Source organism: Bactrocera tryoni, chromosome 1 (assembly GCF_016617805.1).
Source record: "Bactrocera tryoni isolate S06 chromosome 1, CSIRO_BtryS06_freeze2, whole genome shotgun sequence".
Classification (NCBI taxonomy): domain Eukaryota; kingdom Metazoa; phylum Arthropoda; class Insecta; order Diptera; family Tephritidae; genus Bactrocera; species Bactrocera tryoni.
Window position 1 is genome coordinate 49,294,748 of NC_052499.1, and position 14,598 is coordinate 49,309,345.

At 37.3% G+C, this 14,598-nt stretch overlaps 1 protein-coding gene and 1 non-coding gene across 2 annotated transcripts in view; both read left to right on the top strand.

Annotated features, from left to right (window-relative positions):
* The window catches only part of LOC120775761 (protein Skeletor, isoforms B/C), a 100,059-nt gene that overhangs the window by 82,782 nt on the left and 2,679 nt on the right, over positions 1-14,598 (top strand). The window contains exons 4-6 of the mRNA XM_040106097.1: positions 1,452-1,563; positions 14,040-14,258; positions 14,311-14,511. Coding sequence (XP_039962031.1) covers positions 1,452-1,563; positions 14,040-14,258; positions 14,311-14,511 — 532 coding nt within the window. The remainder of the gene's footprint in view (positions 1-1,451; positions 1,564-14,039; positions 14,259-14,310; positions 14,512-14,598) is intronic.
* On the top strand, positions 8,692-8,856 carry LOC120767099. The gene has a single exon (XR_005704654.1). It is a non-coding gene; the product is annotated as a U1 spliceosomal RNA (small nuclear RNA).

Below are 14,598 nucleotides of genomic sequence, written 5' to 3' on the forward strand. Positions count from 1 at the left end.
CTTCGTTTTTAGAGTTCAAGCTGAATTTGTCAAATGCCAAATCGTCTGTTGCTTTCAATTCATATGTCACACAACTTTCTTGATTTTGAAGTACCTCGGTTGCTTCTAATGTTTTAGAAAAGCTGCTTGAGTGACTCTCATATATTCTGCGAGCTCTTTTCTAGTTTCTCTTCTTCAAAATTTTTTGGCCGTCGAGGATGTTTTCGTCTACCAAGTCAAAGTCACTAGTTTTAAATGGTACAAAACCACTTTTGGCGCATTGGCTTAACTGGAGCATGTTCACCATAAACTTCCACCAAAACACGATGACTTTCGGATGAGGTTTTCTTCATATTAAAGAAATAGAAAGAAAGCCTACCCACGAAAACACTTTTTTAGGGACAAATTTCGACATATTCGAGTAAAAAAATTATTGTCGTTAAAGCTTCAATGACATATACTTAAAAAGATGCACTAGGAGAGTAGTTATGTTGATTTCGGAAAATTGGAGCATCGGGAAAATATTCAAGTTTTGTAAGCTGTTGGCAAACCGTATATAAATTGAATAGTCAAACTGATCTCGTTCCCGGGTTGATAAAGTGCTTATAAATATTAAAATATTTTTTTTTTTAATATTTTTTATATATTTTTTTATATATTTTTATATATTATTGGTAATAATATTAAATAAGTAAAACATTGCACCGTAGGCCCTGGTAGCTAGTGTGTATTTACTCAAGTTAGTTTAATATTTCATATTACTCTAATAAATAATAATAATAATAATAAGTGAAACATTAAATTCCGGGATCCCGAAAATATAAAATATACAATTTTGTATTTCGGGATCCCGAATTTAGATACATTTTGCTTTAATTGCTGCAACAAGTTAACTTAGAGCGATTGATTTATGGCAATGTCATTATATGCATGAATTTTTGAAAGTTGCAATGTAATCCTATAAGGTATTTACAGCAATAAAGTTTGAATTCATTTTGTTCAGAACAGACTCACACACGAAAAGAAAAATGCATAAAACTATGCTAATGTATGCGTTAGCAAATAGTTAGCGCTTTGAAATAACAAATCATTGACGTGTACGACAGCATGAGTAAATTGTTGCTTGACTACAGCAAAAGCACATTTATTTATAATGTAGTATATACCTACATACATATACTCACTATATAATTTATTCGAATTTTTAGTATTTTTAGTTCGTTTAAATTCATGAATACTATTTATTTATGTATATGGGTGACTATTTTATATATATATATACATATTTTGCAATAAATTTCTGCAGTCATATACATATGTATATAAAAAATAAAAATAAATAAGGTCAGCTTTATGAACATAAATGCAGCCTTCACACCACCCCACCACCGAAAAATTTTTACTCACAATATTTAGTCTGAATCTTATTTTGATTTTCTCTTCAACTTTGCTTTCCCTTTTCTCACCCGCAGCGATCCACCAATTTTGCAAGCGCACAACAACACCAACATCATACTGCGTCTGCCCATGGGCAAAAGGATTAAGGATATACGATGGCTGTCCGTGTGGTGCCGACGATTTACGGTAAGAAGATTTGCTTTGCGTTTCCTTATGTTGCGGTTACACACAGGCACATGATAGTACACACACACACATATATATACATAAATATCTACAAATTTATATAAGATATTTTCGCAATCGTGGTTGCTTTGACAATTATAAAAATGATTCCGACAAACTGCGGTCGCGTGGACGCACAAGTTTTGCTATAATTCATTTTTAATTAAGGAAAAAACCACATAACGGCATACCGTGGGAGCTGAGTGATTGTAATTATGGAAAAATTGGTGAAAGGTGCTTGGAAAGGGTCAAAAATGTAGGTTGAAAATAATCCTAGTTGATTTTGATTTTTTTCAAAAATTTCAAAGCTTGTTTTAGAAAAAAAGTATTTGTTGCAACTTCTTCGTTATTGGCGTAGACACCACTTACGCGTTTATAGCCTAGTTTACATTAGTGCACCAGTCGAGATATTCCAGTGTAGCCAGGTAGTCCACCTGGTCTTTCCAACGGAGTCAAATTCTTCCTCTACCTCTGCTTACCCTGGCGGGTATTGCGTCGAATATTCTAAGAGCTGGAGCGTTTTCATCCATACGGAATGTATGACCTATCCAGCGTAGCCCCTGTCTCTTAATTCACTGAACTATTTCAATGTCAACGTATATCTCGTACAGCTCATCGTTCCATCGACTGCGATATTCGCCGTTGCCAACGGACAAGGGACCATAAATCTTCCGCAGAACCTTTCTCTCGAAAACTCGTAACGCCGACTCATCACATGTTGTCATCATCCATGCCTCTGCACCATATAGTAGGACGGCTATGATCAGTGAATTGTAGAGTTTGGTCTTTGTTCGTCGACAGAGGACTTTACTTCTTAATTGAATACTCAGTCCGAAGTGATGACGGGAGATATTTCGTCTTGTCCCCGTTTACAACCAGATCCATACGCTTTCCTTCTTTATTTTTTTTAACTTACCACAATTTAGAATAATTTTGAATACATTGTTTTGTCAGTAATGCTGCGGAACCTTGTGGAGGCCTTTATTTTCGTGACAACCACCCGAAAGTTGGAAAATAGTATTATACGACAAAAACTAACAATATGTCTTGAAAGGGCAAGCCGTCTAAAATGAAAACAGAGATGGTTACCATATTGTATTACGACGTTTTTCTCAAGTAAAACGTCGAGGCAGAACTCATGAAAAATTATCAGTTTTACAGTCCATTAGACAACATCTTCATCAGCTAATCGTATTATCGATTTATTTTTTACAAATATGCTTTACAGATTCGTTTGAAAGATAATATCGGTATCTTTTGGAATATTACCACACTAAATATTAGTAAGAGAAGAGTTTATCTGTAAAGGTCCAATGAAATACCTGTTCTCAGCCATGTTACCCTTCCATCAGTTGCAAAAATTTTAACCAGATGTTGCCAATAGGCATCCATGCAATGAGCCTATAACTTTTGCCACATGTTAATTGTCGAAGCTGTCCGAAAGAAGGTGAATTAGAGCCAACCCGGCACCTTCTTCTGGACCGTCTGCTTTTCGCAAGACTACGGTCGAAAAATTTGATATATTTTAACTGCAGTCAAGTGAGTTAAATGGCCACTCAAACAAAATTAAAAAAAAAAAATTGTTAAAGTTTGATTAGAAATACGAAAGGACTTTTTCGACTACAAATATACAATAAATAATAAGGTAAATGTATATATTTAGTATATTTGTATGCGTTTTCGGTAATAAACTACAGTATATCCAAGATAAGTGTTTCACGTAATTCTCTTAAAATACCTTGCATATTTCGGCCAAGAACATAGCTTTGTTACTAAAATAAGGTTTTATTTGGTTTTATGTTTCAAATGTGATTTCGGGCAAGTCATCGCTGCGGTTGGTTCAAATGAATTCCAGCTAACAGGACAAATTTTCGACCAATTTGTGAAGCCTTTTGGACCGTGTGTCAGCAATAACGCGCCGAATATTATCTTATAAGGCGTCAATCGCCTCGAGCTTATCTGCGTAGACAAGTGACTTCACACAACCCTGTAAAAATATTGGAACTAGTGATATTTATCACAACTTCAATTTCAGTTCAAACTTCCTGACTAATACAATCCTTTTCAAGCCGAGCTTGCTGCCATTAAGGTAGCAATAGATTTACTGCTCCGGAGCGTAGCCTACTTCAGAGAAGTTACTATTCACTCTGACGGCAGGGTAGTGATACTAGCCTTGAAGTCACTAACCGTGCGTTAATAAATGCCTAACCTCGTTAGCAACAGCAACGAGTCACTCTGTAATAAGATTATCATGGGTGGCAGACCACAGCGGCATCGCAGTAAACTGTAAAACTGATAAAAGAAAGGGAACCCTAGCTCCGCTATAAATGGAACGGGAACGGATCGGTCTTCCACTCTTCTGGTGTATTCTACTGCTGAAGAGTTGGGTTTCGGTGGAGCTCGGTCAGCGCTGGGCTACCATCGGTTTATGCGCTATCGTAAGATCCTTATAGCACAATGATCGCTAGAGATCCAGTGAACTCTTTGTTCATAAATAAGGCTAGCCTCTCCCTTCTTATGAAAGTTCTAACAGCCCACGATCCTACCGGCTTCCATGCTGATTGTTCCGCGTTTTTGCGGAGAGTCTTAGAGGTGTATATCAAACATTTTTTAAGAGTACGAAACCAAAAAATTCTGTTAAAATTTTATTGATCCACCCTAATATACACAAAAATATAATGTCTTCATGTTAATGAAACAAAGTGTATGTAGACAGATGTCTGCCTTTCTAATATTCACTCCGAAACAAGTTCAAAGTCATTGTAGTACACGAATCGATTGTGTAAATATTTTGTCAGCAAATCACTTTCTAACCTACACAACAACAACAACGACTACAGCACGGAGGATAAACAACAAAAGCACTGAAAGGCGCCTGGCAAAGCAGCCATTGACGGCCGATTTATGACAGGTGTAAAGCAAGTTGAATTAAATAGCTGTACATGGGCATTCAAACAACTCAACTGACGCAACTTTAATACAATTCCACCTACATGCGTGTGTATGCGTGTGAATTTCGCGATTGCTCTCAGTCAGTTCGGCGGCGATGCGCGCCTTGAGGTCGGTAAAAACCATTAAAGCTAAATGCTTAAGTTCAAAGCCCACAAATCTGCACATGCACAGATACATTTACTTAAATATGTACATATATACATCTACATATATATGTATATGGTATATAAATATATATATATATACGTCTACATACATATCCACATACATATTTATATATGTACATCCTATCTACAAAGTTAAACAGCATCATCCATTATTCATAGACGCTACACACAGTTGGCTTTAGCGCCTGTATATATGCAACACTGTTGCCACTGTTGCAAAACCTAAAGCAACAACAATACCAACGCTGTATAGGGCTAAAACAAAACTAATTTTTTTCGGGGTTAATATTCGAACCGCGCCCATTTTTTGGTGTGAAAGTTGCGCACTCGAGTCGGCAAACACATACCTATGCACATATCGCTCACATACATGTACTTATGTGAGTTTGGGTGAAATTTCATAAATTACTTTTGTTTTATTTGGCTCACGTGCACGAAATAATATTACTTTTCATTTACCAGTGGGAGGCGGAAAGCGTAAAGCATGAAAGCAGGATGGCAGATAGAAAGCAAAACAGGAAACGGAAGGTCCTACTTTGTTGCGACTCACCCAGAACGTGTGTGTGTGTTTGTATGCGGTGGTGTGGGAGTAGCGGCCGCTGTCTTAGAATATAAAAGATGGCGTCGTGGTTAAATAAATTACAGCAGACATTTTTGATTAACTCAAGTGTGTACATAAGTAGGCGTGTGTGAACGCTGGTGCGGCAGTATACACACGCATACATAATTATGTATCCATGTGCTAGTATTCTCAGTGAAATATATGTATATGTATGCTGTATTACGCATATGTATTTACATAAATACCTATACATGCGCAGTCTGCAGCGCGCTCAAAAGTGGCTGCAATTTGTTGTGCACACATACATACGCAAGTTATGTTAAATTAAGTATGTGTACGTGAGACGAACTGTGGTGAATAACTATTCATAACAAGAAAAAAGCCATAACTTCGATGGCATCGACTCCATAATACCCTTAACAAATAAAAAGTGTTTGATTTTGTTCGGTCAGTTTGTAAGGCAGCTATAAGCTATAGTCATTCGATCTGAACAATTTATACGTAGATTCTACCGTTGGATTTGATGTTAATCTATGACAAATTTCGCAAAGATATTTCATTAAATAAGATAGTTTTCCATACAAGGACTTGATTTTGTTCAGCCAATTTGTATAGGAGCTTTGTACGAGTATGTATGAATGTGCTATAGTGGTCCGATCTAAACAATATGTTCAGAGATATTATAATTATATTGGATAATAATTCATGCCACATTGCGTAAGATTGCCTCGAAAAATAAATAAAAAAGTTTTCCATACAAGAACTTGATTCCGATCGTTCGGTTTGTATGGCAGCTATATGCTATAGTTAACCGATCTGAACAATTTCTTCGGAGATTACATTGTTGTCTTAGAAAATAATCAGTAGAAAATTTGGTGACGATACATTGTCAAATGTATGGTAGCTATATGCTATAGTTAACCGATCTGAACAATTTCTTCGGAGATTACATTGTTGCCTTAGAAAATAATCTGTACCAAATTTGGTGACGATACATTGTCAAATGTGAAAGTTGTCCATACAAGAACTTGATTCCGATCGTTCAGTTTGTATGGCAGCTATATGCTATAGTAAGCCGATCTGAACAATTTCTTCGGAGATTACATTGTTGCCTTAGGAAATAATCTGTACCAAATTGGGTGAAGATATATTGTCAAATGTGACAGTTTTCCATACAATAACTTGATTCCGATCGTTCAATTTGTATGGCAGCTATATGTTATAGTGGTCCAATATCGCCAGTTCCGACAAATGAGCAGCTTCTTGAAGAGAAAATGACGTTTGCAAAATGTCTAAACTATATCTTAAAAACTGAGGGACTAATTCGTATATATACAGACAGACCGACGGACGGACATGGCTAAATCGACTCAGCTCAACATACTGATCATTTATACATTATATACACTTTATAGGGACGATTCCTTCTAGGTGTTACAAACTTCAAAATCGGCCAACTGCCACGCCCACAAAATGGCGAAAACCGAAAACCTATAAAGTGTCATAACTAAGCCATAAATAAAGATATTAAAGTGAAATTTGGCACAAAGGATCGCATTAGGGTGGGGCATATTTGGACGCAATTTTTTTGGAAAAGTGGGCGTGGCCCCGCCCCCTACTAAGTTTTTTGTACATATCTCGGAAACTACTATAGCTATGGCAACCAAACTCTACAGAGTCGTTTTCTTCAAGCATTTCCATATACAGTTCGAAAATGGAAGAAATCGGATAATAACCACGCCCACCTACCATACAAAGGTTATGTTGAAAATCACTAAAAGTGCGTTAACCGACTAACAAAAAACGTCAGAAACACTAAATTTTACGGAAGAAATTGCAGAAGGAAGCTGCACCCAGGCCTTTTTTAAAAATTGAAAATGGGCGTGGCCTCGCCCACTTATGGACCAAAAACCATATCTCAGGAACTACTCTACCGATTTCAATGAAAATCGGTATATAGTATTTTCTTAACACCCTGATGACATGTACGAAATATGGGTGAAATCGGTTCACAACCACGCCTTCTTCCAATATAACGCTATTTTCAATTCCATCTGATGCCTTTTCTGTATAATACGTGTATATACATTAGGAACCAATGATGATAGCGGAATAAAACTTTACAAAAATACGGTATTTGAAAAATATGTAAATGACGTATAATGAAATCTCGATTATCACTTTATCATGCGAGAGTATAAAATGTTCGGTGACACCCGAACTTAGCCCTTCCTTACTTGTTAAAATTGATTATAATATCGAAGAAAGAACTTGTCTCCAATTTTGTATTTATAACCAAATTTCGTGTGCGGAATCGTAGCGAATGTTGGCAAACGCTTGTGATTCAGTTTCATTAAAAACCCAAGCCTGCGAGTGGTACAAATTCTTCAAAGACGGTGGAGATTTAGTTGAAAGACGTGACGTTCTGGACGACGTTCGACATCTTCAACTAATGCATATATTAAGAAAGCGAAAGATATATGTAGTACTTGAAAATCATCAAACATGTGTTAGAGAGATGTCAACAGAGCTCGTCATCTCTCGCGAGTCCGTTCGAATGAGTTTGGTGAATATTTGGATAGGAAACGCGTTCTGGCGCGACTAGTCCCGATAAAACTAATTTTTTTTCACAAAAAGTACCGTAAACAGTTCTTCATGGGATTAGTTTGGAAACTCGTGATTTTATCACTTTATCACTTTAGCATTCAAGTAATTAAGATCCCAATCTAACTCTAGTGATTCTTTTAATGAACAGACGTTCTCATTATTCCATAATAAAGTATATTAGTACAGCTTGAGGCTTATTGGACCATTATTTGCACTGTAAGCAAGATTATGACCAGTATATAATATAAAGTCTTTATCAAGACGCTTCACTTTAGCTGGCAGGTTGAATTGAATATTATTTCATCCTACAAATATATAAATCTTCTAGCGTGATTCCTTTGTATTAAACTTTCACGAGTCAATAACGATTATATTGGGGCATAAATATATTTACTAGAATTAATATATACAAGGCTGATACTAAATCTTGTTGGTGGTCATTACAGTCTTTTGAATAATACACTAAAATTTATAAGAAGATCCGTGACAGACAGTTTTGTATTTCATGTGTTAACCGTGTATATAGCACAATATGCATACTAACAAAAATAGAAATACAAAATATTCTTACAACAACCACAATGTAGTATGCTAAACGGCATAGGCAGTTTGATTTTTTACCTGTTTAGACTGCAGAGCTGCCTGCCGATGAGGGTATGAACAACTTTTTGGTTGCCTTTTCTCCTTATGTCCTTTTAATTAACTCTCATGGATTTTGTGTGAGCCAGCATTATATTCTGAAATTCTCAACCACTTTCTGTGATGATCTTCTTAAGAACTTTGATTTGAGCGTTGGAAAGCATACTTACCTGGCGTAGAGGTTAACCGTGATCATGAAGGCGGTTCCTCCGGAGTGAGACCTAATCATTGCACTACGATGGGGTTGACCTTTGCGATTATTCCTAATGTGAATAGCTCGTGCGTGTAATTTTTGGTAGCCGGGAATGGCGTACGCGCCGTCCCGACGTATTTAAATACATGCGAAGGTTAATTTATCAATTATAGAAGCAATGTGTGTACGAGGTCAATGCCACTGTACAGACTGGCATATGAACGTAGAACTGCTAATAAAAAAATGAGGGAGCTGTAAAGCTTAAGAAATATGCTTTGGGCGTCTAATCTAATCATAAGTGGAGCATTAAACAATGTCCCATTAACGCAATCGTTAGCATTTCGGAAGCAGCTAAGATATACCCTGCCATTATAGCATGGAAAAAAGCTCTACTGAGCAAGCTGCAGGAGGATTAACGCGGAAAGAAACAAAGCTAGATTGCCCAGATTAGTACCAACAGGAACTTTTCAAGAGGGTGTATTGTCACCAAGTCTTTGATCACTTGTAGCTAATGAGCTTCTAAAACAATTTGAAAGGAAAACACCAAAACTGATGCCTATGTCGATGGCATAGCTATATTAGTGACAACGAAATTCCTCGACACAATCTGTAACGGCATGGGCAACGCTCTAATGTGAGATTTCGATCAAGCTAGAGGTAAATGTCGATAATATGGATATGACACTCTTTACCAGGAGTTGGCGGCATGGAAGTGCCCGAAGTGCAACGGGGTTGAAATCATAATCAAGCAGCACACCAAGTACTTGGGGGTAATTTTGGATGCGAGATGGTGTGAGAGAAATACTGGAACACCACCTAAGCTTCTATCTAACCTTATCCAGAATTTCTTAGATAACAAGGAGCTTCGCAATTCATGAGACTAGATGTGGTATAAAAATGAGGCATTAAGTGTCTCTTCAAGTTCGCAAAAAAATTTGAGGTGTTGTGAAACTAATGCTTCAAATCAAATAAAATTCAACTTCCATCTGGCATTATTTAGGACCAGTAGGTCGCTTGCATAGTCTTCCGCAAATGAATTTGTTTCCTTTGAGCGTTTTTATATGTACATAGGAACAATCCTACAGCTATTCTTCTTCTTTATTGGCGTGGACACCGCTTACGCGGTTATAGCCGAGTTTACAAGGCGCGCCAATCGTTCTTACTTTTCGCTGTTTGGCACCAATTGGAGATTACAAGTGCAGCCAGGTGTTCTTCCACCTGGTATTTACAACGGAGTGGAGATCTTCCTCATCCTCTGCTTCCCCCGGCGGGTACTGCGTCGAATACTCTCAGGGCTGGAGTGTTTTTATCTATTCGGATGACATGAGCTATCCAGTTCTGAATTCGCTGAACTGTATCAACGGTTTTCTTCTTTTCATTGGGGATGTTTTTTACGTGTCGGCTTCCAAACCCAGCACACATCCCTGGGGAGGAATATTTCGCCTTTTTACTTTAGCTCTCCTTCAAATGGATATTTTTGGGCTACCCAGAGAATACTTCGTCTAAGATCGGTAGTCGAGCGCTGCTTGAGTCATATGTAAAAGAATCATTACTAGTCGTCTGCGTGAACTTCTACACATGGTTCCATCCTCCATCATCTAATAGACGTTACATATATGTAGGTGCTATGTGAACGAATCTATTTAAACCACATAATCTGATATTCGATAACATTGAAATATTAAAGTTAGAATGAAGGTAACTGCAACAAAAACCCATACATGAATTTCCATAAAAATTCCATTATTAAAAATAGATTTTCCAAGATGTCTAGACTCTACAGCCAATGCAAATATACAAATATACATTTATGTATAACTACCAGCATTGCGGTTGCCATAATATACAACAACTCGTACATGCGAATATGCATTTATATTCACCACGAATGGGGAAGTTGGAGAATCGAAGCTCCTTACACACCTACTCACATAAATATGTATATACAATGCGCGCGCACATTTCTCCTTTTTTGGCCCTTTGAGTTGGAGTGTGTTAATATGTATTTTACTTACATATACATATTCCTTTAGATGTTTATTCAGTATACATATTCATATGAATATACAAAACCAACAAAAAGTCATTTCATACATTACATACATATTTAAGCATATAATTAATCTTGTGTATGTAAATATATATGTACACTATTACTATGTATTTACACACTATGTATATATATGCACGAATATATGCTAAAAAGAGCAACCATATACTTTATATCTCACCAGTAAATGGGTGGGCGTGTGTGTGCGCGCATAAAACAAATGAGTATTTTCGGCAATAATTTCGCCTGTCTGTATGCAAATATGTAAATCGTGTAATTATTTTCGCAAAATATTTGCATTTTTATATCTTCGTTGACTTAAATAAATGCATCTTCATGCTATTTACTTATTCTTCTTCGGTCTTCGCTTTCGACAAGCTGGCGCTTTAGCAAACCTGAGTTTAAGGCAAAATCTGAAGGCCATCGATTCGCTGCCGCCTTTATAAATAGCGCAACAGCTTGCTCTTTCTTCTCAGTTGAAATCTTCCTTGTAGAAACTCGGTTGTAGAAAGTGGCTTGTCAATGGCTATTAAATAGTATTAACTGGATTATTATGAAATATTTCTCTTCTCATTTGAAAAACTTAAAATTTATTAATGTTCTTCCTTGTTTTTGTAAGACTTTGATTTGCGCAGAATAATAGAATATACCAAAGCATGCTAAAACTATGGAGGGAACACTTCTCCAGCCTGCTGAATGGCAGTGAAAGCATAACGCCCCCATCCATGATGATGCAGCAGACGTTCCATTGCCCGATCTTGAAGAAGTTCGAATAGCAATTACCCGCATGAAGAACAATAAAGCTGCGGGGGCCGATGCATTGCCGGCCGAGCTATTCAAGCACGTCGGCGAAGAACTGATAAGGAGCATACATCAGGTTCTTTGTAAAATATGGTCGGACGAACATATGTATGTCGACGAATGGAATTTAAGTGCGTTCTGCCCAATGCACAAAAAGGGTGACCCCACAATCTGCTTCAATTACCGTGGGATAAGTATCCTAAACAACGCATATAAGGCTCTATCGAGCGTATTGTGTGAAAAATTTAAGCCCACCGTCAACAAATTGGACCTTATCAGTTTAGCTTTAGACCTGGAAAATCAATAACGACCTGATATTCACCATGCGCCAAATTTTGAAAAAGACCCGTGAAAAGAAAATCTGCACACACCAACTATTCTTCGATTTTCAAAGGTGGAGAAGGACCTGGCTTCGCTTGAATTCTACAATTAGCGGCACCTTGCGAAAAGCGGAAACGACTGGTGCGCTATTGTTAACTCGGCTATAACCGCGTAAGTGGTGTCTACGCCAGTAAAGAAAAAGAAGAAGAATATAATATACGTAGGTGGCCTTTTCTATTTCGGGATTTGGCAACCTTAGTGTTGCCGTATGGCAACTCACAACTTCAAAGTAAAGTTTTCGCGCGATTATTTTTTACAACTTTCGACGTGGATTAACTCAGCAACAATTCATCGATAAACTAAGTTTATCACACATCAAGCAACAGGGTTTCTCAATTATATTGTCAATTCAATTGGGGCCGTAGCTCACTCAGGAAACTATTGTTGTTGTGCGCAAGATCTATTGCACGATCGACAGGTGACTGAAACAACTGCATTTTTAAGCACTCAAAACGTTGTCATTCACCATATAGTCTGGACTTGGGATCGAATGACTTCTTTTTATTTTCTATTTATTCGTAAAAGATAAACTGAGAGGTCAACGACCTCTGAAGAAGCGGTTGACACAGTGGTTGATGTGTTCAGTACGTATTATTGGAGATACCGCATTCTGAGTGGCAAAAGTTCTTCGACAATTGGTTTAAACGCATTCAAAATACATCAATGGAGAATATTACTAGTTATTGAGTAAAAATATTTGTCATGGACGACACGCCTTTATTTGTTGCTTTTCTAAGCCATTTCTTATATTTTTAGTATATATCTTGAAGTTATTCGGGGTTTAGAGGTACATAAAGGTCTTTTCTAAAAATTTAAAATACTCCATCAGATAGGTAAAGAAATTTTGCTCAAAATATTTGACATATTCACAGCTGCTATTAATATTATAGGAAATTCTGCATTGAGTCTAAATGTACGACCTTTAAGGTCCGCCACCAATTTTCTTACCCTCGACCTACCGTCAGTATGACCCGACAGAATTACACATAGTCATGTTGATCCAACTTTCACGCATTTGATGGGTTCTACATAGTGGGAAGCACTCCTTACAAGAGTCAACCGTCTCGGGATAATTAGATCATCCGTCTAACAGTGGAATCATTCCATTGCCGTTGTTGTTGTAACGACTAAACAACTCTCTAAACAGTTGTCCACAAGTGCCCAATTATAAGAGGAATGGTTCTGCCCAGCAGAAAATATTCATAGTGATCGTATCATTTGCCTCCGAGTGAAAATTCTTTGAGGTATCGTTTTAAAATTTTAATTTGTTATTATTGGAGGTATAACCTGTCCTAATATGAAATATTGGAATGTGAAATATCATCTATCACATCGTAACCAAGTGCTTCTTATCTGGGTGCGCAGTCACAAAAGTATAGCCGGGAATGAACTGGCTGATGAGCTCGCCCGCTCCGCAGTATCCACCAACATGGTAGGACAAGAACCTTTCATTGACACCATAAGGGAGCCGCTCCGCAAGGATGAAACATTGGGCAGGGAGGGGTATTGACAACAGCTTCTAACCAACTTGTAACCAAATAAATCTTTGTTTACGGCCCGAAATCTGTTTCAGTGTAAAACTCCAATTAAGTTAAACTGCGATATAGATCTCATAGATACAACAGAACATAGAAAACTCAATACATCCAGAAGATATATTGTAACAGTAATTATAACGAAAGCTATTCTTATTTCAAACTACCTTGACTGCCGCTTCAATTAAATAAACGGGCTGTTTAAGTAATAAGTCGTATCAATTACTAAGAAGTTTAAAGATCATGAACCTATTGCCATATTATGTGCGGAAACATGCCACAGTTATCGGAGAAATCGTTCCCCGCAATGTACGCCCTTCCCACCGTTAATGGTATAAGACTCAAAAATTTTGAACTCAGCACCTCAGCAAAGTGATTGCCATCGATCTTCAATATGCTATTTAAAAGCAAGACTCATTTCTTTGGAAAACCCTAAGCTGCTTCTAACAATGTCAGCTGATTTTTAACTAAATTGAACACTTTATTAATACATCGTATATTTTATTGAACCACTTTTCCTAATAATTTATTTAATATTTCTTTCTTACAGGTTGATTTCGGTGAAGTTTTTATCCCACCTAACCTAGATGTACCAAAACCACGCGTGCTACCGGAATTCAAACGTCTAGCACATGGGCTACGCTCGAGCAACATAAGTGTTTTGGATGCGAAAACTTTCTATATACCCAATCTACACTATGACGGCGCCGGTCCAGATGCCTATTTCTGGGTTGGCAATGGCTCCGAACCTAATATTATGGGCATTAAGGTAAGTTATAACGCTGTAATGATTATTGCACTCATTCTTGCATTTTGCTCAGGTACCCAATGAGGTTGGCTCACTAGAACCGCTGCGTGGTTATCAAGGTGAAGATATCGAGATACAGTTACCGGGCTCCCTGACAGTTTACGATATCGATTGGCTTTCGGTTTGGTGTGTGGAGTACAGGCATAATTTCGGGCATGTTTTCATACCGAAAGATTTGGATGTGCCGCCAGCGTTGGGTCAAACAAAAATAACGGTAAAATATGCACTTAATGTAAATATCACTTGGAAACATTATTTGTTGAGTTTTAGTTGACAGTCCCGCCTTATTTATAGTGTATAT